This window comes from Amphibalanus amphitrite, unplaced genomic scaffold (assembly GCF_019059575.1).
Source record: "Amphibalanus amphitrite isolate SeventyFive unplaced genomic scaffold, NRLGWU_Aamphi_draft 000650F_arrow, whole genome shotgun sequence".
NCBI lineage: Eukaryota > Metazoa > Arthropoda > Thecostraca > Balanomorpha > Balanidae > Amphibalanus > Amphibalanus amphitrite.
The window spans coordinates 183,485-211,389 of record NW_024882144.1 but is presented as its reverse complement, the minus strand read 5'-3'; the positions used below and the strand labels follow the sequence as shown (position 1 = coordinate 211,389).

The window sequence follows — 27,905 nt, the reverse complement described above, 5'->3', positions numbered from 1 at the left end:
AAGGTCTTTATCTTGAAAAAAACAGTGAATACTTTTGGGTGAAATTCGGTAGACATTCATTTTTGATCCTTCTTAACCACGGGACGCTACTTTTATGCCAATTCATTAACTTTTTGAAGGTGCAAGGGTCCCTTTAAAGCAAACGACGATCATGTATGTATAGGGATATTTAGGTACCACCATTTACCGGCCAAGGGGGTGCCACTCCTGACCGTTTTCTCGCGATTGCTTGTAACACGCTAGCGAAAGAGAGCTGAATAGTGGCATGCCTATCCGACCTTACAGAAATATGACAACCCATGGTAACGGCTGACACAAAGAAGCTACAATGACAATGATTGTGATTCATAATACGCAATTGCGGCATTGCTACCTTAATTGCATTTATACCGGTTTTATATTTATTCAAAAAATGTGATGGATAGTAATACATTTTTAAATTCACAATAATTTTGATATAATTTGGAAGTAGCTGTTGGCGTGAGGCTAACACCTCTAAACGAACAGCATCGAGCCATTAATAATGTATCACACTACCCTCTTCCGCGGTGAGCTGGTGCAAACATCAGGTACCTAAAGTTACCACAAGTCGAGCAGCAACAGCTCCCGAACCGTCTATGGAGTGGTCACTAGGGTCGTGACCAGCACGTTGGCCATTAGCGGCTCAGCCAAAGGCCGGTGTCATCGGCCGTTCTTGTCGCAGGGAAATTTCCTAACGAGAGAGTTCCCAGAAGCCAGCTCACCTGTGCGAAGGACGGATAAGCTGCTGTTGCGATGGTGGTTATACGAAACGGTTGGTACAAACTATGGAGTGTCCCATGGAGACATCATTTATCAGCTTATTTGCCAATGGAAGCGAAGGATAATTTGCGTAACAGCCGCACTTGCCACAGCCAGCTCTGTTTTCAGTATGCATATTCGTGCGTTGCTTATTATGTATTAAGCGGATGAAAATCCTTCAACGCGTTCACATGATTTCATCATTTAGCTGAGAGCATTTTGTAGCTGAGTTTGGTACTTGGTAGAAGAAATGGAGTTTGAAGTAACATATTTGCCCCAAATTTGGCTGAGTACACATTCAATTATTTGGTCCCAACTGCGATTTAAGTACTTAAAGGTTCAAGTATGCACAGCGCCTCTGCCTCTAACTGCAATCTACACATGACACTGCTTGACCTTTTTACACCACAATGTTATCATGAAATGTAGCATAGGGATCGAGAACAGATAGCATTTTGATGTTACTGAGGTCAATGTAATTGCATTTTATAAGGTGAAAGTCAAACAATCGAAGACAATAGCTTAAGCTGGAGGGAAAGGCGGGGAATTCACAAACGACGTAAGCATTTTACATGGCTATGAATTCAAACCCTATGTTTTTGCTCTTTTCTTTACTTCGGGTCCAAATTCCCGGTTCTAGCCAGTTATTTGATTATAGTTTTATTGTGATGCCGGGAAAATCAAAGATGAGAGATTTGTGGTGGTTCATTGTTCACTGTTCATATGCTTATTGTTTTCAACCAGTAGGATATGTGCAATATTTTAGAACACGATGCCGGTGGGATGCCTAAGCCTTAGTGTTTCATGGAGACACAATTTTTTTCCCGCGTGCCCTGAGTGTTGGATGATCAACGGTACCTGGTAAGTGGTATTGCTTTATAGTTATCTTGCATTTGTATTGCGTTCTTATATAATCATACGCATTCAGTCTCAACTGTGGACTTGTCCACTAAAGTACATCACGAACAAGTTAAAACAGCTTGACTAGCATGCATGACAAGGTCATTATCTCGGAGTGATGCCACTAATTCCTGGTGTACAATGGGTTGTCCCACCAAAATGTATTGTAAGGATATCCACAAAACCGTCTAAAAGGTAACGAGAAGACATTTTACTCACTGTGATTTTTCTTTATTCTTTGATATAAATGTTAGTAGACACTTATGATTGATTAACCCGCGCATGACTGGGGTATTTTCCATAACGCGAGTCACTGTGGGGTAACTCTCCAGAGTCCCCCTCCTATCTCCGAAACTTCTGGGCTGATCGTCAAAATTCAAACGGCGACTAATAGGCCTGGAAAAACTGTCGAGCGAAACCTATTTTCATTGACCTCAAGGTCACTGATGACGTCGCAGCTCAGGTCAAAGTAAGAATTATCGGCGTTTTTGCTTGTTCACAATTTAGGCTCTAGCCACCGGCTGACAAGTCCGATCAGGCTCATTTTTGGTTTACGCACTCGTTGATATATGCCTTAGATACCCTGAGGGTACCGAACTTTAACTTTGAATTTTTTTTTCAGGTCAAGGCCAGGTCATCCTAGGTCACGAAAATTGTACATCATGTATCGGTCACGTGACGCATGTTTTATGGTCCATTTTACCCATAGATTTCGAAAATAGTGTCTTCTGTGTAATTTGAGGTCATTTTCAGCTGAATTAACCGGAGGTCAAGTCACTTGTCAGAAAAGGTCAAATTTAGAAAATGAAATTTTTCAACAAAAAAGGTGTCTATCAGATGCAGTTTGAGCCCCGGAACACGATGGTACCATTTAAATTGTTGTACGATGTCAAAAACGTACTGAAAATGGTTTTGAAAAATATATACCTAATTGTAAAATTCTGACAATAATGCTAATAACTTGCCTATTTTTAACCCTCGCATGTGTGCGGCGTTTGCCAGCTTCTAATGTGTAGGGGGGGGGGGGGGTCGGTTGGACCCCCCCCCCTTGCCGTTTGGCCCCTGATCGAGCTAGAGCTTCGCGGAAAAAACGAGCGTGTTGCCCGTGACGAGAGGAAGCCGATGATACCCAATTTTAAGGTCCTAGGTCATTGGTTGACCTTCCAGGTCAGGTCAATGACCCAAAGTCGGGAAAATCGGGACCTGTTAGAAAGTCGTAAAGTGTGGCTGCTAAGGGGTTTTTCGGGGTGCTGATCACGAATATCGTGTTAGTTTTGATCACAGATGATGTCTTGAAGCATTTAGACCAGGTCGGGTCAGGTCAGGTCAGGTCAACCAGTAGGCGTCGTGACGGGTATTCGTAGTACGTGTCAACCGCCTCTGAAGCTTCGTAACATGTTACGAAGTCACCAAAACTACTTCGTAAATGTTCAAATGGTTGCTAAATTCGAATTCAGCTCCAAAAACTAGCCTAGAAACATGTAAAACTCGAAAAAGTGAACCGAGGTCACCCGAGGTCACCAAATGTCAATGACCTGACCTGACCTTCAGGTGACCTTGACACACACGGGAGTAACATCAAATCACATGTTTGAACGTTTGAAACCACGAAAAGCTTGCAAACACGCGGCTAGTGCGAGCCGACATACGCGAAATCGCGATTCCGGCTAAACATGATCTCGGAAAAGAGGTCACAGGTCAAAGGTCATTTAGGTCAGGGTCATGAAATTTTCAGGGTAGGTGTATAATTGATCAATGCGAGGGTACTGAAAGTTTCGTCGCGATCGGCCGCTTTTTACGCGAATTATTCGCGAAAAACCATGGGGGGGTCCATCCGACCCCCCCCCCCCCCCCTACACATGCGAGGGTTAAGATAATGGGCTAAAACGTGCTCGAGTAGTTCATCAGTGTGTGTTCTATCACATATATTACGTTTTTTTGTGAAAAATCAAAAACGTTTTGAAAAAAATCATTTTTTTACAGTTGTAAGAACATATTTTTCAAAATTTTCAAAAAAAATCGAGATAGCAGTTTGATAGCTACGTTTATTTGTAGCTCACTGATGCAAAGAAATTGGATCTAGCTTTAAAACTAAGTTTTTGAAGGCGTTTGCCGTAATTCAATATTTTGCATTATATATGCTGTTGTTGAGCTGGGACGGATTCATATGGTAAAATATTACGTGTTTATGTCTTTTTAAGAATTATATCCAAGGCTGACGAAGGAAGCTGTAACGCTTCCGAAAGCTCCCAATAAAAACTTAAAGCTGGTGTTTGAACAATATTTTACCAAATATTTTGCATCAAAATCGGCCGACATGACGTCACTCTGACGTCATTTCCGGCCAAACTAGGGTAGCTAGAATATTTGAAATTTTAGCGCAAGGTGTCAAATTGATGTCGCTGAGGGTATCACAAGTTTCGTGTTGATCCGTCAAACGGTTAAGAAGATATTGCCGAAAAACGGGAGGGGGGCTCTATAGAGCCCCCCTCCCCCCAATCATGCACGGGTTAAGAAGATAACCAGGTTGCAAAATAATTATGCGTTCGCAATGATTTGATAAGTCATTTATGGGACAGAATGCCGTATTTTTCTTCAATGCAATGCATGGATTAGGACCATAAGACTCACAGTCACATTCATCCTTATTGATATTGCTGATGATCTTTAGAACATCAGCTTGCATTGACTGACGCGGGACGCCACATTTTAATACGCACATGCTCTCGTGAGAACATGCAAATCATACACTTCAATGGAAACGACCACCTGTTTAATACGAACTTATTTTCTTTGATTCCGAGACAGGATAGGTCAATGTAGGAGGGATTCATAACATTTTTACCCGATCAAGGAAGAAACTCTTGATTGACTCCGCTAAGCAGGGAAGGAGCAGAGGCGGAAAGAATGAAACAATACCATCAAATCGTGAGTATACGGTCAGGAAACAAAGCTGCTCTAATAAAAACGCCAGGTGCCGACACTGGCGCTGCGTCCGATGGAAACAATGCACCGCCGGCTTCGATGGCGGTTCGCGGAAGGTCGCGGCCGAACCGCGTCTATATGACGGGCTCGGCGCGACGCTGTTCAGTCGGCTGGCGACGGCACCGCGAGCAGGACCAGTCATGACGTCATCAGTGGCCGCCGCCGGTCGGCTGGCCCTTCTTCTCACAGTGAGCTGCTCACTGCTGCCTGCCCACGGTGAGAGAGTAGTGCTGGTGGAATGTGAGAATCTCTGGGCTGATTTGAAGCAGTTTTCCTACTCAGAGAGTATAGCGAGCGATTTAGTTTACAAATTTCCGAATTTATTATTTTTATTTCATGTCCGTTTTTTCACTTGAGGTGGATTTGATGTGTTCGTATGCTAATGATTTGCCTGAGTCATATTCAATTTTCGCTCACAGAGCCCTACCCATGTCATCAAAGGCATTTCTCCGACTGTAGTTTGGTTTAAAGCACACTCCTCGGTCCCCGCTGGCGCCTGACGTCCTCCCACCGCCCGTCTCAGGCCAGTACCGGGACTGGAACGCAGTGGCCGACTACTCTGCGCCGTCCAGCTACAGCTCAAACTCGGGGTACGACTATTACGACAGCCGCGGGTCGAGCTCGCCGGCCCGCCAGAACAAGCGCGGTTACAACGACTACGGCAGCTGGGACTACGGCTCAGACGGTGAGACTGGTGCCGAGACTCCTAGCTGGTGCTCACGTACTCAACAATCACTCATACCCATTAGTACCGCAAACTGTTGTGCAAAACTTCGATAAAATAATTTATAGTCAAAGGCAAACGGGAATAAGCACAAGCAATGCGAGATGTTGCATTGTTAATCAATTGCATGGCAATAAAAACAAAAACTATTCCCTGAAATTTTTAGCATATAAAGCAAGTCATTAAAAACTGGTCATCTCACACGGAAATTACCTTATTTTGATACTGATAAAAATAGTACGAATGGGTACTTCGAATTTACTTATGTGCTCAAAACAAGAAAATATTCAATGGCAAATATCAGATCTATAAAAAACAGTGTCAGATGGAAATCATGTTTCACAGCTTGAAAGTTACTTGAAATGCAATAAAAAGAAAATATCATAATCGCAGCCTATCAAATTGCAAACTGTCGCACGCTGCTTTTCTAAGAACAAAACGATCTTGAATATAAATAAGGACGTTTGCTATCAATTTATTGCTGGACAGCAGATGCGAATTATCATGCTAACTTTGTTTTGAAATTCCTGAGCATATAAAAACGTTTTCTGTAATATCGAATACAATATACACTCGTAAATAAATTATTATAATATTGATACAGGTTCGAAAGGACCATACCCAGAGCTGGACAGCGGCGGCGGTGGCAGTCGGCAGTGGCGGTGGAAAAACTGACTCAGACGGCGCCAGACTCAAAATTAGGGGAAGGATGCTGGGTGCAGAGTCCGTAACTACGAGCTCTACAAGAGCCGAACAAAAGCGGCCCAGTAGAGAAGTGAAATGCACGCCGCGAAACACCCTGTCGGAAGTCAGAACCAGAGACGGTTACGTCTCCATCATGCAACTTAACGATAAAGACATCGGGATCAGTGCAGTACAACTGAGACAGATATTTGAGATACGTAACGCGTTAACACATTCCATTTTTTAAGTTGACATATGTTTAACTGTCAAAAAAGTTAAAACACGGTTGCGGTTAACACGCTTAGGTCACGCGTCTCGGAAGGGTTTGGAAGTTTTTTTTTTAGAAATTATGTTTTTTAGCATTGTAACGGCAAATGCGTCCTCATCTTTTTCATTTTTGATAAAGAGAACCAAGGAATTTCAAAGCTAACTAAAATCCATGCATGTGATTTTCATGCCTCGTTGAAAAATTGATTAAAATGTCGTATTTATTTTCGCATTTCGTTTGTTTACAATCGGTAGGTAAAGTCTCGCGCTGAAAGGGCTCTCACTGGTGTTCGACAGTGGAAGTTGGTGTCCACGAGGGACGGAGGACCGCAGGCGGGGGCGCACCGGTATCCGAGGGCTTCGGGCGGGAGAGGCGCCCTTTCTGGCAGAGAGAAAGGCAGCGTCGCCGCCGCCCCCGCCCCCGCCCCCACCGCCGCCGGCCGCCGCCCCACCGCCGCCGCTGGTTCCACCACCGCGGGGGTAAGGACCGCACTTAGGGTCACTGGAAACCGTACTGTACCAAAACGGTGGACTGATTAGCGACTGACGACGATAACCATACTCAGTGGACTACTTCCTCTGGAAACGCAGTTAGCTTTTGTGAGGAAACTGGGCATGGTACCTAGCATTTGCATAACTGGGCAGTCAGATAGGAAAATGACAAGTGTTGGATTTTCCGGTCATTAGCGAGCATGACGCACCGATATCAATTAGCATGGTCAATGAAGGAAATGCTTGAACTCGACATCTGAATCGCTTATAAACGAATGATGGAAAAAAGGCCTGTGACCATCAACTGGTGACTCACGAACACAACTCTCCCAGATTGCCAGGCAAATGTAAATGACCCGAGGACAAGTTACCTGTGGTCTGTCTTCCTCGTGTTGATCCTTTTCCTCATTACTGAGAGCACCAAATCGTGCGTACTCGTATATTGAAATAGTTTTATCGGTCACACCCTTAGGCCTTATCTGCGGATAACCAGCCGATACAACAATGCTGACCTTTATAACACCGATTAATTATCCACTACCAGCTATTTGGACAATATAATGCGCATTTTCCCGTCTGGAAAGCATCTTCTTTTATTGAGTTGGCTAACTTTATACGGCTCGCTCATTCCGCATGCAGCATTCCTAATTGATCACATAAATATCATTTAACTGTTCTTTGCTCATGGACTCTTCTTGGCAACTAAGAGCGTTCAGCTGCTGTATTTTGCAACCTAAAAATGCTTCTAATGTTAAGTTATCTTACGTCTCTAGCAAGTGGTGCCATATCATTGGCATCGATGCCTCGTCCTGAGCTAAGAAGTAAGAACGTTGTTTTTGTTGCAGGTGACAGCGACTACAGCTACGACGGCTGGACCACGGAGGAGCCCACCACGCCCCCGACCCGTCCTACGCGGCCCACCACCACCACGCCGACCACGCCGACCACGCCCACAACACCCACCACCCGTCCCACGCGCCCCACCCGCCCGACGCGCCCCACCCGGCCGACCCGGCCCACCCGGCCGTTTGGCCGCCGCGGCGGGCCGGGCCGGCGTGGTCCCCCGGGGGGCCGGCGGGGCGGTCCGTTCCAGCGCGGAGGGCCTGGACCGAACGGCCGCCGCACGCCGCCCCGGGACAGCCAGTTCCAGTACCGGGAGGACGTCCAGAGACGGCGGGACTACCCGCGGCGCGGCGGCAGGCAGGAGAGACCCGTCCACCGCACCGGCCGCCAGTACGTGCTCTAGGAGCGGACGGAGCAGGGCGCTAGAGAGGACATTACTGAACGGGAGGTCGACTGTACTTCCCAACTGGACTGAGCAACACTCAATGAGCTGAGCAACAAGGCTGATGACTGTAACAATACTGTAAAAGATTTATTTGTGTAATAAATAAATAGCACAATAAAACACTAACGTTTCACATAATTGTTTTTGAAGTGTTTGGATACTGAATTGGGAAAGTCGCGAACAGAGCAGAGAACTAGGATACTACATAATAAAGCACTTAATGGACAGAACGATGCAAGTACGACACGGTCAGGTGCACATTTGCTTTCAAAGGCAAAAGTTGATTGGAACAATTTTAAAACGGAGACGGCTCGTTTTGAATTACATTTACACGCATTTTGGTATGATGTTCATGTTTGATTTGAGAGGAATGTACTTCTAAAACGGCTTCCGATTTGAATGTTTCTCATAATCACAAATACGAATTATGTATAGAAGCATGATGTAAATGTGAAAATGGCGTGTGCTCGGCTACTTACAACCCCAGCTATTAAATAAGCCATCAGTCAACCATATTCAAACAACGCATGCAAGGTGATGAAAGACGCACTTTCAACTTTATTGTAGTTGCATTACTCGGTTAAGATAGACGCTATATTTATTATTGCACATTTTTAATTAGACTAGTGGGCACTGCATGTAATGCGCCATACAAAAACGATTCTTGTAAGAATATGCAGTAAGACAATGAACGTTAATTTATGAAATGCAACATTGAAAAGCCATTCGGGAGTCATTACTTGAGGTGAACATTGTTAGATCCGTCTGCTTTTGCCGCACTTTGATCTATTGAAGTCGGTCAGAGACGTTTTACGTCTGTTTGAAGCTACGCTATGAAGCATATGATTTGCAGCCTGGAAGTCTTGCTTTTTTCAGTTGGAGTTGCTGTCAGTAACGGAACAACATGGTTCACTCTGGCTTCGAGCTTGAGAATATGCGCTATTTACCTGGTGTTCGTCTTTCTAAGAGACAGGGAAGGTCAGAGTCTAACCATTTCACAGACAGCTCACTCATCGGTATATAATCTTCCTTGTCGTCGGTTATCCGGGAAATAGAGCCGCAATGTTGTTCGGTTGCTGTTTTATTAGTATATTTCCTTGCAAGCACCCCTGGGAAGTGCGCAGACTGCTGGCACTCCCGGAAACTTAGCTGAATCTATTCAGAGTTCATTGGTGGCGACTCGTTTTGATCGGGAGCTACCGACAAAAAAAAACGGATTACCTTGAATGGCCCTAGACACCGAATTGACGGTTCACGCAAGATTTGAAGTGCACCATTTTGTCAACGACATATGCCAGTAACGTGACGAAAGAGAGAGAGAGAGAGAGAGAGAGAGAGAGAGAGAGGGAGAGAGAGAGAGAGAGAGAGAGAGAGAGAGAGAGAGAGAGAGAGAGAGAGAGAGAGAGAGAGAGAGAGAGAGCAAATATGCATGCTTTAAAAAATCAGATTTTACCACTTCCGGCGCAAATAATTTCCGGAGTTCACCAATTTACAACGGAGAGGCACGGTACTGACCTGACCTCAGGTTGGCCATTAGCGCACTGCGCAGATATCGATGTGCTGGTTCCCCACTGTTAATTGTCCACTCCACTGTCTTCGCTGTGCGGTCGCAGTCGGTGACCTTGACCACTGATCCGGCCCGTGACCCCGCGCCAGGTCGACTGACGGCTGGCCGCAGTGCGCGCAGGGGCAGGCGAGGTACCCAATTCTACCTCAGTACCTCAGCAGCCACCACTCAGTCTCCACACATTACCGTTGTATGTTTTTTCAGTGTATTGTACGCCGCCGGCGGCCCAGCCAGCCGTCCTTGAGGACACAGCCGGGTCACCCAGCGGCTGCTCTTTGCTAGGAGCGCTGCCGCACCCACCCCTGCCATCGCAGCCCTCAGTCCAGCCCGGCACACGGACTACGGGCGCTACACTGCCGCACACCTGACGAACTGGTCCCCGGCTCACATACCCGGACATACACAACACCCAACTCATTCACAATCCCCGACAAACATGACAATCGTAATTCCGAACATCCACACTCCCAACAAACCCGCCACTCCCGCCACTGCCCCTAATTCTCGGAAGTGTTCAGAGACAATGTCGTGTCGCCAGCGCGGCATTCACTCGGACAGTCCGTCAACATAACCCGCTCAATCCCCCAGCGGTTTGCACTACTGATCATACAAACAGCAACCACTGGTCATACAAACAGCAACCACTGGTCATACAAACAGCAACCACTGGTCATACAAACAGCACCTCCCAAGCCGTCGCCAAAACTTCAAACATGCGCAACGTTCCGAGACAGTGGTCATTGGCGGTCACAAAAATATGTACAAAAATAGCAGGCCGGCTATCCGGGGGGGGGGGGGGGACAGTCCTTCCGGAATCTCCTTGAAGTCCAGGCACTAGACCTCTTCCATTTCGGAGCTATTTTCGTGGTGACATATAGTCTGTTTCACCACATCACGACAGCGCAGACCAGTGGCTGAACCAGTGGGGAAGTCAGACCCAGCCGAGACAATACCTCAAACAAATCTACCAGCCACAGTTTAGACGGCACATTTCTCATATACACCTCAGCACGATATGGCATGAAGGAGAGATATGAAATGTATCCCCTCGACATCCATGATGTAGTCAGACGCGGGGAAAATATCGGCACACGTTTTGTATAATCTCAAATTGTAACAAACCGTAAAGAAATGCAATTTTTAGGGTTAAGGGACGGCCGATCTCGGATTTTTCTCTTATAAATCTTACACGTCTTCATGGCTCGGTCTACAATAGCCTCTGTATGGCACAATAAATGTTCTCTGAGGAATGTAGATTGATCCGCAGGCTGCTGATCATAGCATTTACCTATCGTAACATCCGAATCTTTCTCCTATGGAATTACCAGCTATCACCTTTGCATGAATTTCACCATGCAGCACAGTCAACTAGAAGCAATCAAAGAAGATATTTAAAAAAGGAGACAAGTCGAGAGTAAGGTGAGACAAAGACGAAGGCACCGCAAAGAGCACTCCAACCCCACACAAATTACTGCGTCCACCTAATCTATAACCCCAGCGACCCAAGAAAGGCGAACGATTCACGGGACACACTTCAAACAGGCAAACTCCGCAAAAGGCAGGAAATTAAATATAAATGTTTAGGATGCAGGCCGTATAAAACATGAGACAGTCAGCAGCCGTAGGCAGCAGACTCGAGATGGGACGCGAGGCCTCGAAAAATGGTCCACGGGGACAAGCGGCGGACGACGGGGACCAGCGGCGGACCACTGGAGACCGTCTGGCGAAACATCGCGAACTGGTGATTCACGCAGCTACCAAATCGAGTGATTCCACACCCCACAGTGCGGCGCGGTGTCGGAATTTCAGTGGAATGGAACCTCAGCACACCCTCACTGGAGTTCATACTCCAATCAAAGAGTCTGTCCGTTCACTGAAGAAAGTCTTCCCTCTCGTAAGGCGGTCATGTATGTCCGTTCGTCCGCCTCGAGGCCGCACACTGACTCTAGCTCCACAGTCGCGCACACTAGCGCCATCAACGGCCGAAAGTCGGACGACTCTTCCACTCTCAGTGGCAGCACCGACGCCTGTAAGCTCCTTCATCCGCCAACACACTTCTGCCCCCCAATCAGCACCAACCTGAAATCGGCAAAGTTTGATTCTGTTAGTAATTTTTCAGGCAATTGCGAAAAAAGCAAAACGCATTTCAAAACTACCCAAAAACTCGCTCCGCGGCCCCAGGCCAGACATCTCTCACTCTCCAGCGCCCATCCCTCTCCCAGCCCTTACCTTCTCCACTCCCCCAGTACACCCCCTCATGTCCGCTCACCTGAGTGGCACTCAGTCAGCACCAGCCGCCTCAGCGGGCGCCAGCGACACGGCCGGCACCAGGTGGTGATGGTGGTGCTGGTGCGGCGGGTAGAAGCCGGCCAGGCTGACGGCCGCGGCCGCCGGCGGGTACGGCGCCGCCCCGTAGGCCGGGTAGCCGCCGTACTGCTGCGGGTGCGCCGGGTGCGGCGCCGCCGCCAGCTGCAGCTGCTGCATGCTCTGCAGCAGGCTGAACGTGTCCAGCTCGTGCTGGCCGGCCAGCGAGCCGCCCGGGTAGACGAGCGCCGGCTGCGGCCAGTAGGGCAGCTGCTGCAGCGGGTAGCGGCCGGCCGCTGACAGCGCCGCCTCGTAGCCGGCCAGCCGCGGTCCGGCCGGCTCCAGGGGGCGCCAGCGCGGCTCCTGCTGGGCGGCAGCAGCAGCAGCGGCGGCAGCGGCAGCGGCCACCGCCTTCTGCTGCTGGCGCTTCTTGTTTCCGTCTGCAAACTTGACCGCCAGCTGGAGCCCCTGGTTGTTGTCTAGAGTGTGGCCGTTGAGCGCGCGGATCACCTTGTCACAGGTCTCGGGCAGGTCCATCCTGGGGGAGGGGGGATCAACTGTTAGCTAGAATGGAAACCTGCTGCAGTACGCTTGTGACCAGCAGCGTGGATACGCACACTTCCGAGAGGGCCCGCTCTCCCTTTACTTTCCTCAACTTATCAGCCCCTCTACTGACCCCTCTGCCTTTCGTTCCACTGCTTACTCCTTCCTTGAGCTCCACTACTAACGTTTTCCTACATCTCTCCGCTGTCCCTTCTCCCCACCTTCCACCCTCTCTCTCCCTCCCTCTCTCTCTCTCTCCCTCTCTCTCTCTCTCTTTCTCTCTCTCTCTCTCTCTCTCTCTCTCTCTCTCTCTCTCTCTCTCTCTCTCTCTCTCTCTCTCTCTCTCTCTCTCTCTCTCTCTCTCTCTCTCTCTCTCTCTCTCTTTCCCTCTTCCATCCTTTTCTCACCTGGCGAATCCGACGCCCCTGCTGACGCCGTTGTCGTCCCTCAGTATCCGGGTGGAGATGACCGACCCGTGTCGCTGCAGCAGCGCCTCCAGCTCCCGCTCAGTGAAGGAGGCCGGCAGGTTGGTGATGTACAGGTTGGTTGGGTCCTGCTCCTGTTGGCGAGCCATCTGAGCCTGGATGTTCCGGGCGACCAGGTGCTTCACAGCCTTCTGCGCCGCCTCTGCGGTGTCAAAGTCGACGAAACCGTACCCTGCGCAGAGCAGTGGGAAGAGGTGGGTGAGTGATAGTTGAATGGTTGGTTGGCCTATTAATATGTTATGGGTAGCACTGAGATTCCATTACAACACTGGTCTATGTATATGTATAAAAAGCCATATTGTGACGATCTGCGAGCGTACGAAGAGCGGCTCGAGATGTGCCCTGAATAATGCATGTTTACTTTAAGTAGGTCTGTGTTTGTTAATGTAGTTGGAAGCTGTAACATCTGTAGGTTCTCTTTGAAGTAGGGAAAATCAAAACCGTTTCCAGCCTGCCAAGAGATTTGAAGTAAACACTGGCTATTTTTTGCAAATATTACCAATCACATGATCAATGCGTCCAAGCAATAAATTCTGACGTCAAAGTATTCCACCAAATTCGTTTAAACACGCCACTTCAATTACTTTTTCATCCGTCTCGTTTAACATTAATAGCGTCTAACGCTGCCAGACTGCTGTGAAAGAGGTGCCGTGTCCCCGCGTCCAATTCGGGATCGGCGGTGTCCGGCTCGACTCGACGTAATGAGGGTGCTATTTGTGGACCGGCTCGACGCGGCACAGTTTAGATCATGACGCCCCGTCCCACAGGAAATGAGCTCGCCAGAGATAGCAGCCGGCTGGAGCAGCGGTGAATTACTTAGCAGGGTATCCACCGGTGTCAAGACCGGGAGTTCCATGGCAAAGATAAAATGTCGTTGCTCGGGGCATGTGAAAGCAAGAGTCGTCTCTCCTTGTGCGGTGGATTCTCGCCGTTACGTACCGTAGAAAATACAGCTTATTACTCGATATTCATATACCAAATTACCATTAAATTGTTTGAGAAATATGTCATCGTATCAGCACATAAACGATCAGCCCCCCATCCTCCATTTTGTTTGATTTTTGTTTGCAACACCAGAACATGCTGTATTTCCCGCGCCGCGCCCGTGGCAATGTCCCTCCGCTGGCACCCTCTGAGCTCTGATGACCGCCCTTCTCCAGCGTTCCCAACGAGCTGGCAGTAGCTGCCGTCCTCTCGGCCATCAGGGCAGTGCCAATTAGTGCCATGGCGCGGCCGGCGGCGGTCATCCATTGTGGCCGGCGGCGGCGCGCGGGCCGCCGGAGGGGAGGGGCAGGACGTCACCCTTCCCCGCGGCAGGAGCGGGCCGCCGGCCGGGCTAGTTGAGTCAATCAAATCTAATTGAATCACCGCCGGGTAGTGGCGACGTGCTTCTGCGCCGCGGCTGCCACCGACAGGCAGACTGGCGACGGGGAGCATTCATTCTGGCCAGGGTTCATAATGTCCAGGGTACGCTATGTCCAGTGTCAAAATGGCCAGTGCCTTGAATGGGCCAGAGTTCATAATGTCCAGGGATTGCATGGTCCAAATGTGGCCAACTGGCTGCAGATAGGGTATATTCAAAGAGGCCAGGGTTCATAATGTCCAGGGCACGATGTGTCCAGTGTTCAAAATGGCCAGAGCTCATAATGTCCAGGGCACGATGTGTCCAGTATTCGAAATGGCCAGGGTTCATAATGTCCAGGGCACTATGTGTCCAGTGTTCAAAATGGCCAGTGCCTTGAATGGGCCAGAGTTCATAATGTCCAGGGATTACATAGTCACTGAAAGTGACGTCATTATGTAAAAAAACACGGAATCAGCTCAATGCAAAGCAGTGCAGTGCCGAAGGCAATGCCTTAGGAGAGATTACAGGCAATAGTAAATCAAATATTTTTAGGTTAAGTGATTATGTATCTGGCTTCAGGCCGAAGGCCTGAAGCCTGATGCATAACCACTTAACCTAAAAATATTTGATTTACTATTGCTTGCAATCTATTCATGCGAGACACTATTTCCTTATCCCTGGTAGGCAAACATCATTACCTTAGGTTAGGTTAGGTTAGGTTAGGTTAAGGTTAGGTTAGGTTAGGTTTGGTTGACTATGTAATCCCTGGACAGTATGAACTCTGGCCCATTCAAGGCACTGGCCATTTTGAACACTGGACACATCGTGCCCTGGACATTATGAACCCTGGCCATTTCGAACACTGGACACATCGTGCCCTGGACATTATGAACCCTGGCCATTTTGAACACTGGACACATCGTGCCCTGGACATTATGAACCCTGGCCTCTTTGAATTTACCCTATCTGCAGCCAGTTGGCCACTTTTGGACCATGTAATCCCTGGACAATGTGAACACTGGCCAATTCAAGGCACTGGCCAATTCGAGCACTGGACACATTGTGCCCTGGACATTATGAACCCTGGCCTAAATAATACGCACCCACTGGCGACAGAGAGGACCGACGAAAAACGGAGCGACAGGGAACGTCGACAGGGAGAAAACAAGGCGAGAGAGACTGAAAGAGAGACGACAGGGACAAGGACAGATAGACGCGACGTAAGCGTTTATTGGGGATGAGGTAACTGAATAACTATACGATGCAATCAAAGAATAAAACATCAGTTGATTTGTCGAGTAAGGGGACAAGCGGAAAGCCACCACTTTGCGCAGGGAGTCCGCATTTCAAAAAACAAATTTTAAAAATTGTGCCAAAGAGGACTTAACTGTGTATCATTTATTCGTAACGTCTTTCCTGGCCCATGATGGCTTAGCAATATAGCCTTTCAATGTCAAAGCAGGACGAACAACAGGTCTTAACCCTTAGAAACATTAACCCAGAGCAGTTTGTCCCCATACCTGACCCTTATCGCGCAGAAGTTCATGGCCACGACTCCATTGACCCATGTTTGGGCATTTGGTCACAGGCGGTGGCGAAATTTATAAGCGAAACCTACAGCATGCCAAAGTTCATCCCCACGGCAGCCCCAACATATCGCTCGCTCGATGTCCTTACCACTGACATTTGATATGCTATCAAGTTACAAATCTCGCACGCCCAGACCTCCCCCAGACGCACGCCCGGACCAATTGTATGTCCTCGCCAACGACAGTTGCACCAGTCGTCGACTGTCCCAGGAAGCCACGAATCCAGCGTAACCCTTATTAGCCCCGAATCTTATTTCTGCTCCTCTCACTGACCTTTGCACTGTCCGGTGGTTTTGTCCAGGATGGCCTTGGTCGAGTTGACCTGACCCAGGCCGGCGCACATGGTCCGCAGGTGCTCATCGGTGGTCTCCGGGCCCAGTCCGCGGATGTAAAGGTTGGTTTTGCTCAGTTCCACCTCCTTACCGGAGCCGTGGGAGCTGGTATGGGAGCCGCTGCCCGGCGACCGAGCCGGAGAGTAGCCGTTCTGTCAAGGAGAGAAGGGGGTGTCACACAGAGCAGAGAAATGAGGGAATTATCACCACAAACTGCCGTTATTGGTCATTTAAAACATCTAACCACACGATAAGGCAGCAACTGGGGTGTTGGTTACATGTTTTATTAGAATTAGGTCTGATTAAGAAGTGGACTTAGCATAATTGGAACATTAAGTGGAAGAACAGTGTAAATTAGTACCCAATTATTTGATAACACGACATGAGATAGACAATTCGCGTGTCCCATGCAAATAATAAATCATTTAGTGGAGCTCAGCACAACTACTCCATTGTTGGGTGATGAACTTTCCGGCTTATACGGATACAAAGGTACCGTCAAGCCGACATGCTTTGGGCGCCGATAGCTGCGGGGCAGCAGTCGCACAATTTTGTCGCTAGATGTCACTACTTGGTACACCTGAAGGTTATACTGTACCGCATTACACCCCGTACCAAAGGGCGGACAAAAGGAGGCACCGGAAAACTTCTGCAGAGACTGGCGAATCGATACTGTTATAACTTTTACTGGACAACATGGCGATTAGCGATTGAAGTAGTTTCTGCTGCAATTTCGCAGAAACGTTTAATAATTCAAGTTGGCGAGAGCCGGACACGAATATAAATACAGCCCCATCATTCAGAAATTCTTTATGAGGCATTTGAGCATACGACACTCAGCTTAGGCTCTTTCGAAAACATTCCAACTGGTTGAAACACGCTGGTTTTATCAGCTGGATGACGTAAATAGGAGAAAACTTTAGAGATAAGTCTGGAAAATAAGTTTGAAACTATTTCCCACACATTTATAATCTCGAGTGTTTATGATTCACAGTTTCAACTGAGAGTTCACAGCAGTGCGACGCTCCGGCACCGGCTCGCACTTTGAACGAATACCAGCCAGTCTCGGAGGGGAAAACACGCCAAATTGAAGTGTTTGTGCGAGCGCCGCGGTTCAGAGGTCGCGCGCGATGCCGTGCGGCGTGGTATGCATTGCGCCACGCATCGCGGCAAAAAAGGTCGCCGCTGCCGAGCTGCTGCCGGGGTCGGCCGCTCGCCTGTTCAGATGTGTTCAGCTCGTCTGTTCAGTGTTCAGTGAACTGAACAAACCCGAGATGGCGGAAGGGGGCAGTCATCTAAACAGAGTACCGGAATGGGCGAGTGCCCGCTGCCAGGCCACAGAGTTACGCGCTGCAGCAAATGAATGGGTGCGACCACGGGACCAGGCGAGGTCTAGTAGCCTTGTTTTTCATTGCTAAAAGATAGAACTGCGGGGTTTGGTATGTTTTTTTTTAAGCAACGCAATAATGCTGTTTGTACAACTTGTTCGTTTTGCAGCGATGGATACATTTATGTTTGATGAAATGTTTGATGAAAAGAAAAAGTCAAACATTGAAAAGAATAAGCATCGTACCATTGCGCAGCAATCCTTGGGTCCGAGTTGGCAGACTGCCCCATATGTTTGTTCACTGCTTATTTCTCGCTGGCATGGCTATCAGAGGTTGAAGTGAAGACTGGTACAGTCCACAACAGAAGTCAAAGTAATGTAGGTGCGGTTTCAGTCATGGGTAGGTATATTCTGCTTCTGAAGCTTGGGAACGATAAGCCAGACTACAATGAAACTTTGATGTAGCTTACATGCATCGTCACCCTTGCAGCTTTAAATTTATCTATTGACGTCTTCTTTTCGATCACTCATGCATAAAAAAATCGCTAGTCAAAGCCATCCGTTGAGATTGGTAAAACAGCACATTACTTTAGAGGTGGGCTGTGCCTTTATGTTCCGGCATTGTCCGAAGGGTAAGTGGCACTCATTATCTAAATTAAAAAGTACCTAATATGACCAAAATTTTTCCATAACATCGCATGGCTTCATAAAATTGCACATAAATATTGACGGAGATAAATGTTTGCTTATACAATAGGGACATAAAGGAAAGAGAATCGTTATTCAACACGGCCAAAAGTAATGAGTGCCTCCTAATGACCTGCAATTTTCGTAATGACACAGCATTACACAGTGTAAGGCGGTCGCGTTTGAATGTCTGACTCGTCTCCGTTCCAATGTAAGAAAGAGGTCTCGTTCCGCTTGGTGAATCGTGTAAAGCTCACCCTGACCAATATAGTAACAGGATATGACAGCGTGCGCCACCAGCGCACCAATGAAAGTGAGGATGGTGTGCTGATTGTTAGCGCAATGATGCAACAGCAGTGAGTGATATCGACAGGCGACCACTCCATGCCGTGCAGGTGGTGTTTTTTTTTATCCTGAGCTATATGTATATTTTAGGTTGTGTAACATCGTGAGTGTGTATTTTACCCTGCATGTTATGATCCGATTTTATTGACGTGAAGGTCATAATAGCCACTTGTCTTGTGGATGGCTCTTTAATAATCTACTACTACTACTACTACTACTACTACTACTACTACTACTACTACTACTACTACTACCATTGCTACCGTTGTCCTTTGTTCTTCGACAGTGTGATGTCGGTAAAAAGACAGCTTCGTCATTGAATAACAAATATGTGAGCAGAATTTTACGAGAAGTGTGAATAGACAGAACGAAAGAGAAGTAAGGATAGGCGATAGGGACGGGCAGTGGGAAGCCAAAACTTTTTAAGTTTTTGCCAATCGGCGATACTTGAAACAGTTGTGGGTGCTGGAAACCACAACAATTCATAAAGTTGCGAGTTTAGGGTCAAGTTCACTAAAAGCTGCCGTACAAGTGCATAATTTGGCTGATCATGGCTTCAGTTGCAATCGATCTCGGAATCATCGAAACACGAAAATAATATCTGAGCACACTGAAAACTTCACAGGCAGCAAGACACGCACATCACAAGGTCTTCATCGCACATTCGGACACTAATAGGGATCAGAACTTTGGGGCTTCAGGGTTGCCCGTCAGCTGTTATCGCTGCTTCCGCTTCGATCCGTCTATTGTTCACTCAGTGTCTATGTGTGGGGTTGTATCTGAATACGTGTGCATGTATTGTCCGTGTTTGAACGTGGTGTAGAAGTATGTGTGAGAGTCTTCTCCTAGAAAACACTCCTATGTCTATCATTTTATCTGTACTGTACGTCTGTACCTGTACTTATACTGCGTCTGCGTTTGTATCTAAGGCCGTATTTGCATTATGTCTTCGTCTGAATCTGCGTCTCTGTTTGTTTCCCCAGTGTGCGTGCTAACGATGTAACTTTATCCCCGTGCCGTGCAGCACGTCGGTCCGACCATCGCTGCAGGTATGGCCGCCTCACCGGGTCGGACCGCCGCGCACGGCGGGCCGGCGGACCGCCCGGCCTCACCATTAGGTCTGTCGCTGCGTCCCGCCCCCTGTATCTGACACCTGACGCCCAGCACCGCGACACCCGACACCGGTGACACCGTCACCGTCACCGGCTCCGACACCGCCGGCCGCCGGCTGACCGCGAGAACCGAACCGGGGCGCCGCCACACCGAGCCGACTGGTGAGTGGAGGAGCTGGGTGAGGTGACTGGAAAATGGAGTCCGGGCTGGTCCAGAAAACACCAACGTATTCGTTGAATGAATATGATTTACTTTACTGGGTCGTCACTTCAATGGCTTGTCAAATCAACAAATAACACGTCGTGTGTCCAGATAATTTCGTCGTTTTACTTATCATCCCTTGGCATCACGCAACATTAGAAAATAAAAACGGTAATTTGTAGGGTTTATATGCTCGCAATATCCAGCAATGAAATACAAAGACAGTTTCTATGCAAATGCATTTCTTGTTATTTATACCGGCTGAATGAGCGTCAGCTTATGTCAAAAATAGCTTTAAAAGATTTGCCCAAGCTTCCCTGAAAACTTGCTACCTGGGGTTATCGGTCAACTGTGCATCACGCTTGGCACACAGACCACAGCGCATGTGGCGCACGCTCACTGGTACTACCTCATACAGCGCAGACCCATGCTGACCCGCTGATGTTGACCACAGACGGGTGACACACCAGGCCGCGGAGGGGAATGGAACGGGTTGGGGTGGGGGATGATCTCAGGTAGAGCTCGGTACGGCGCGGGGAGACCCCGGGCCGGCAGTGACTAACCGATTGGAAATCGCCCTGTGGGATATGCCGATTGACTCTGGTGGGGAAGTAAGGGGGAAAAGGACTGTGCTGGAGAGAGGAATCGGAGGAATGAGTGTTGATAGGGTGGTGTTGGAAGGGAAGAACCGAGGAAAAGACTGAATTACCCCTGTGCAGGATGAACATGGACCATGATCATATGATGAACCACATACTTCTCAATACTATACAGAGAAGTCTGTGGATGAACCCATCGGCGGCCGCTGTGTGGCTGAAGACGGTCGCGGTCATCAAGTGAGACAGACGTCATCACCAGTATTTACAAGGCGTTTGACGTCACCATCCACCCAGTTCCTATGAAACTACTGCAGTCATTACAGAAAGACGTGGCCACTTGACTTGCAATTTGGCATGTATCGCGTCACTGCAACATCGTCAGTAGAGTTGCCTTTCAGCACACAATCTCTGACAATGGACGGAGATGCCGCAGGCAGTAGCAGTATATAATCAATGTGTCAGTGTCACTGATTATTTTTTCATCAGCGGCGGCCGACTGACGCAATCGGAGGTCAATTGATATCAATCTTGTTTGATCAGTTAAGCAGGTCGGCTCAAGATCATGGACGAGATGCCTCTGGGTGTGAATCGGACCGATGTACGAAAAAGAAGAAAGTCTACTGACGAGCGTGCATGTTAGCATGAAATACGAGTAAGCAAAGGAGAACCGTAGTACGCGCGAGTAAAAATAATTGTTCTAGAAAAAAAAACATGTAAATTGGAGCCTCAGTAGCCTATCCTTGAAATAAATTTATATTTTATTGTGCTTATCTAATTTGTGATGACATATGCTCTTACGAAATAAGCCTCATGCCTTTGTTACCTCACGCAGCTGCAGACATTGGTTGGCAGGCCTTTTAAATATCACAATAGGAGCGACATTATATCGGATTTTCCAGATGGTCCTACTGCATATCAAGCAGCACGCTTAGTATGTGCATAATCACAGAGCTTGACATGAGAGTCGTTGGTTTTGATGCATTCGATAAGCTATGCAATGTGAATGACCACCATGCATGGCGTTCCATGCTGCTAGCCGAAACTCAAACAACCCACAACATCAAAACTCATCAGAATAATTTACTAGAAATAAGAACAACTTCCTGGTCCGTCGCCTATCAAAGCGTGCTTTTGATTATCATTTACCTATAACGACTGTAGAGTTCGGGCAAGCTCAATATGCATGATATACCTTAAGTATCCCCCGATTTAGTCCCAGTTGTTGTTCTGAGTTGGAACAAAAAGTACAATATCATGCGACCTGGACCAGCACCTGGACCCGGACCGGGGCCAGCGGGGCCAGTACCGTACCATACGGGTCCTAGGCACACCACACAGGGACCAGAGGGACCAGACGAGACGGAGACGGACCATCCGGGGCTAAGGCAGACCACGCAGGAAGCAGAGGGACCAGACGGCACAATCAGTTCCGTGTCGGTGGCAGCACAAACAGTTTTTAGTCGGTGAAGCCGTGCCTGGTGGCCCGGTTATCATGCGAGTCCGGCCGGCGCAGGCAGACAGACACAGGCGCAGCCATGGGCACAGGCATATGCACAGAAACAGGAACAAAAACGGACACAATGTCCGGCAGAGATACGGATACAGACTTCAACAAATTCGCACACAGATACGGGCCTGACAATTCAGAAATTATGATCAAAATAACGCACACGCACATCAACGTTCTTAGCTAAACCATCAACGCATTTCTGTTCAGTCATGCACCTTTGTTCATGCTTTGACCAGCAAAGCTCCCACTCAAGCTCCTTTGCTTTGTGTTCTGTGATTTACTCAGCGTCATCTGAGCAAAGAGCTCGACTCTATAAGTCGACACACTGTCGACTCAGCGAAAAACTGTCGTTAGGAGACATTCTTGGAAAAACTCTCCACTGCTGCCTGTGCCCACACAACAACCGGCGACCGGGGCCGCTTTTTCTGTGGCGATCTCTCCGACAAAAACGTTCCGCAGTCGAAGCGCTGCCGCCTGGTGTTTAGAAGTGAGCGATGGGCCACAGTGCCGTGACCTGCCCAACAAACCAGCCGGAAACAGTCCAGCCACCACCCGTCGCCTCGCTGGAGCATGTTGTGACCGGCGTAACCCGTGAAGAGATCCCCGGGCACCATCTAAACGAGCGCCCACTCAAACACCTCAACATGAAGTGGTTCGGCGCGTCATAGCCTAACTATGACGTCACTATCAGCTGTCTGTGACGTCATCCAGCCGTGGGTGTGCGGCGATCAATGAGGGCCAAATTCAGCACCGTCTGCCGACAACAGGAGCAGGCGGAGTTCAGCTCTTACGTCCCTCATTGCATTGGGGATTGTTGCTGGGCTAACTATACATATGTATTACCGGTACAGACAGCAGAACTTGAGACATTTGACTATTTTAGCAAGTATCAAAAATACCTTTCTCTTGTAGTTGAACGCAACAATTTACAGTACGGTTTAGTTCCCTGAAACTGAGTGGAGACTGGAGAAATAAGTAGTTACAGCATTATTTTGGGCCGGAAAGGGACTAGACCTACCGAGTTGAAACGGCCGCTGGTATCCGCTTATCTTTGTCCGGTCAGTTTGCTCGCGAACAGGCAAACCGCTATCGACACCGCTTCCAGGCACTGTCCGGATTGTCTGCGACAAACTGGTGACCCAAACTGGACTGGGGCGAGCTGCCAATAACCGAGCCAGATTGAGCCGGTTATATCCAGTTTAGACTGGACCGAACAGCCGCGTGAAATGACTGTGAAAACTTACATGGGAATAAATTGCTCTGGTAATTCGACAGGCTGTCGTACCTGGAGTAAAACCTTCACCAATCAACATTCCTAACAGTATAAATCACCGAATCTGCATCCATCCTTTCACCGGCTGTGTCCGGATCCACTAATATACACCGGGTGGATCCGGATCCACATTCACCGGGCAGGGATCCGGTACGTGCCGGAGCGGGTCCGACCCGACCCGCCGCTGATCGCCGCGCAGACCAATGACCAGAGGCCATTGACAAGTGACCAGTCCTCAGCAGCAGGAATGTGGCTGCGGCTTTAAACACCGCCCTGAGCCCACTATCGGCGGTCACACACCGCCCAGTAACCGGCTCCAATGTTTACACCCGTGGTGAGTGTGACCCGATCGGACCGCGGCGCGTAAACGGTGACCGTGGCAGTCGTCGAGCCATGGCATCAGATCCTGGGTCTGTTCCAGTCGCACTTCCTAACACCTCTAAACTCCTCCAAGATTGCTTCCCTATTCCAGTGGCAGCTCTAGCCCCTACAAAGCCAAGGAGGGCCCTGCTCCAACCTCATTTATCTCGCTCTTGGATGAGTTTAGAGGTGTTAGGAAGTGCGAATGGAACAGACCCTCTGTCCTCCCTGACTACTTGATCGTCTCGTGGAGCTATCCAGTGCCGGCTTGCCTCCGCCATTTCAGTAACCGACAAACGCCAGAACGTCATGGCTCTCCACCGCGCCTAGGCACGGAGCACCATTCAGAAACCACATTCCCGCTGCAGCAAGACCCATCGCCAGCGGCCTTAGAAACTTTGCGCGGCATTGAAATACCGACCATGATAAACACTACGAACAAAAGGCGAGGTTGGACGAACCGCTTCCATGGTAATTGGTGTTTGATGAGATACTCCAGAGTCATTGAGCGCAGCTGACATTGAGGTACAAAGCTGTTGAGATTCTCCATGTCATTCCTGAGGTGGTAGTCTGCCCTTGAGTCCATAGAAGATGTCCAGTCATCAGTGGAAAACAATGAGATCCCACTCTGGAGAACCCTCACACACGTATAGCCTCAGCACGTACTGCAGCTATTCATATATGCTCTTGAATGCAGGAGTGTCTCGCCTTACAACCTTTCAACTGTATCGTCGTAGCATGCTACCCTCGCTTTGAATGTGTAACCTTGCATTGCCCGACCTTCGCTTCTCGTTCTAAACATGTTCTGCATAGGCATCACGGCCTCATGTTACTACTGTGCAGGGTCTATTGGGTCAGCCATGACTGACCCAGCCCGGTAACCAACCAGCTGAACTCAAACCCTCCTTCCATGACCGATCCATGACCGATATTTGACTGATTTGTTACCTATCTATGACCGACATATGACCGATTCGTGGTTAATCTGCGACAGATGCGTGACCGAACGACCTGAGATCTCGGCCACGCGAGCGGGCCGGTCAGGACGGGTTTCTCTGCATTCTGGGAGACACTGCGCTCGTTGCAGCTGCACCCGAGCGCCGTGCAGATGGACCTGACGTCCGGCCGAGAGCGGGAACGAACGGGCGGTGATCGGTCAGATAGGCGCTGGGTGAGATCGAGAGCACCCCGGGGACGGGGACACGGGATGTCCGGGGAGGGCAGGGTGGTGACAGGGGAAGGGGAGGGAGGACACAGCGGCAGGCGGGGCGGGAGGAAGAAAATCAGACATGCAGACGAGTACTAAGAAGTTGCGTAACTACACATTACAATATCGCGTGAGCCAAATGAAAGGGCGAACACTGCAGACGTTGAAGGTCGAAGGACAGCAGTCGCTACCAAGTTGCGGTGACGTTCCTACAGCTGAGGACTGCACTCGAGGCTGACGACGGTGAGGAAGGCGGGTAGCGCGGTGATCCCAGCGAACTAGAAACGTCACCATTTGCCGTTATCGGACGGCGGGCTGCCGTATCTTGTTGGTAACTGCCGCCTCGCGTGACGGAGCCACGCTCCATCCGTATGCCGTGCCATGCAGCTGATAATACGTCACACAGGTCGTAAAGGAACTCGACAGTTAAGGCCTGGCTACACGATGCGTTTTCTGCGTGCGTTTTTGCAGGTTTGCGTGTTTTGCGTAATATCGTTCTAGGAAAAAAGTTATAAACTATATAATTTTTACTTTGGTTATATACAAAAGCTAATATAACTCTTATGTAACTAAAATTTAAAGTGGAAAACATCACAAAAACGTAATATCCTTCTTTTTTCTAGAACGATATCACGCAAAAACACGCAAACACGCAAAAAACGCACGAAGAAAACGCATAGTGTAGCCAGGCCTTTACGGTCAGAGTTGGTATCTAGAAATTTTTACTAGAATATGTAATGAGCATAGAGCCATTAATTACATATTATGAAATTCATACATTTTACGGCAATGTGAGTTGGCATTCATCTTGAAAAACATGCTCAATTGTTTTCACATCTCTACGCCGAATTTGCAATCGTAGGAAAAATAAAACGAAAATTGCAATTTATTTTCGTAAGTGTTTGCGTTACACAACTTATTTAGTTCAGCGACAAAGTTGAGCGTAAGACATTTATACGAGAGGTCTGCTGAGCCTTGAATCTTCCTCAATCCGTATAGTCCTGACACAGAATCACGACACCTAACTATATAGGCATGTCATGATGACTGTCTGACTTATGAAATATGTACTATACGGATCATTGTGGCATCTATTGCTCACTACTGTAAGTTGCAACGAAATGCGAAATGCTCTGCTCGACCTCCGCAAATCTCATGCATTCACCATCGTGAAACCGTTGCGTCACCAACGGGCGATATGATGAGGTTGTGTTTATTATTGAGTATCAAGGTTAGGCAGAGGGTACTGCATTATCAAACACGCTCGCACGCCCGCGAATAGAAATGAGCACGCACAGTGCCGCCATTGGGATATACATCAGGTAGGCTCCTCGCATTGTAGTGAAAAAATCACGATTATGATACTCGAACATGGCAAAGCCCGGCTTAGTCAATCAACTTACAATGACAGCCTTGTATCACTCCCCATTCCGATGGTGTTGTTTCTACTCAGCCCTTGAGCTATTCACTGCATGATCTCAGAGATGATTCATGCGACATTACCCGGGAACGCACAGGAATTCAGCGAATCAGGGGGTTTTCCCTGCCGCCTCCGATCCGCCATGGTCGGCAGACAGAGAGCGCCGCCAGCTGGAGAAATCAGCACGGCTGTCCTTTCGGAACAGCCCACAGTCCCTTCAACAGCTTACGCAGCCCCTTTAGAGATCGGCAGATTGCATCGCATCAGATAGATGTACCAATTAGCAATCGAAACAGAGAGCGCAGTTTTCACTTCAGCCGCTAGATGTCACTGGCAGCGAGCGCCTGAAGGTATGCTGTGCCGCAGGGCAGGAACACAAGACTGTATCCTGTATCCCGCTGGGAGCGATTTTTTAGCGATGGAAAAACAGATCCAAAAACATAAAATTCGACCAAGTCGTAACCTTTATCTCGATACAGAGGTTATTCCATTTTCTTTCTTTTTTACATCACTAATGCCATAAGGATTGAGGAATGAATTAACACAATACGGTTTACATAAGATAAAGAAAAATCGTACATTACTCACAAAAAATTGTATTTAAAGATCAATTTAATTTCGTTAAAAAAAAAATACATTCACGCAAGCGAAGACGACCAATTTTATTCTGTTCGAGCTCCGACCTGCCTGTTTTCGGGATGCATCTGAGGTCATATGCTCGAAGGCTCCATTGACGATATGAATTTGTGCCTGTATGTAGCGGAAACTACATGGTGGCCCAGAGCAGGCGGCGGAAGATGACCAGAAGCCAATGATTATTAAGCCAATGATTATTGACCGTTACTTTCAGTCCACGTGGAGACGAATGGCAGTGTGACCCTGGTGCTTGAAGCATGTCAGTAACAAAATGAACCTGGATACTGTCTGGATAAAGCTCCGAATAATGTGACGCTTTAGGACCCACGCTGCCAGAGACACAGTAACATCTCGCAGTCTCTAAATAACTGATGAATAAATATAACAAATACAGCTGAAGTCCGAGAAGCTGAAGGCACATTCTTTGTTCTTCAACTTTGCACATTTGTAGGTACTTACAAGCCGAGTATATGTTCGATATGTATTGCGCCCGCCATTGATCTTTGAGCTAAATCGGACATAAAGAAATACAATGAGCAAACTTATTACCTCGATACAGTTGTGTAAAACTTCCAGCTCCAGCTTTCGTAATTGATAGCTTGACTAAGTAACAAGGTCTAACGTGTTTGAACAACTGGTTAAGCGCAGCCAGATGTACCGCTTATAGACAGCTTACCTAATTTTCATCCCCATTAAAAAATAAATTACTTTGTATTTAGTAGCGCGGTATTTCCCTACGCCACACCTTCGTGCAATACCTACGTTGTATCCGCAAACTTCAGAAACCGATCAGTGCACCATTGTCACCTTTTTGCAATTCAAAACACTAACAAGCCACCGGTTCGAGTAGAATAAAAATAATGCGCATAGTGAAGCGATTATATTACATAAACCGTACCACTTGCTGGTTACATAAGCAGGCAAGACCTTCCCGTCGTATAC

At 48.2% G+C, this 27,905-nt stretch overlaps 2 protein-coding genes across 2 annotated transcripts in view; one reads left to right on the top strand and one right to left on the bottom strand.

Moving 5' to 3' along the window:
* The first annotated feature begins 4,666 nt into the window (after positions 1–4,666).
* Positions 4,667–8,237, top strand: LOC122363987 (translation initiation factor IF-2-like). Its single transcript, XM_043333910.1, has 3 exons — positions 4,667–4,881; positions 5,189–5,350; positions 7,678–8,237. Exons 1-3 carry the CDS (start codon positions 4,806–4,808, stop codon positions 8,076–8,078), a joined length of 639 nt encoding a protein of 212 aa, XP_043189845.1. The 5' UTR covers positions 4,667–4,805; the 3' UTR covers positions 8,079–8,237.
* A 3,118-nt stretch (positions 8,238–11,355) lies between these two features.
* The window catches only part of LOC122363981 (RNA-binding motif, single-stranded-interacting protein 2-like), a 30,651-nt gene continuing 14,101 nt past the window's right edge, over positions 11,356–27,905 (bottom strand). Inside the window, exons 2-5 of the mRNA XM_043333897.1 lie at positions 16,227–16,437; positions 12,942–13,191; positions 11,957–12,529; positions 11,356–11,766 (exon numbers count right to left, since the gene is read on the bottom strand). Coding sequence (XP_043189832.1) covers positions 11,968–12,529; positions 12,942–13,191; positions 16,227–16,437 — 1,023 coding nt within the window. The 3' untranslated portion in view covers positions 11,356–11,766; positions 11,957–11,967. The remainder of the gene's footprint in view (positions 11,767–11,956; positions 12,530–12,941; positions 13,192–16,226; positions 16,438–27,905) is intronic.

Excerpts from the sequence above, each read along its gene's own strand:
- LOC122363987 (XM_043333910.1), top strand. The coding sequence starts at position 4,806 with ATGACGTCATCAGTGGCCGCCGCCGGTCGGCTGGCCCTTCTTCTCACA. Across the intron at positions 4,882-5,188 it reads CTCACTGCTGCCTGCCCACG|GCCAGTACCGGGACTGGAAC; the intron begins GTGAGAGAGTAG and ends CGCCCGTCTCAG. Across the intron at positions 5,351-7,677 it reads CTGGGACTACGGCTCAGACG|GTGACAGCGACTACAGCTAC; the intron begins GTGAGACTGGTG and ends TTTTTGTTGCAG.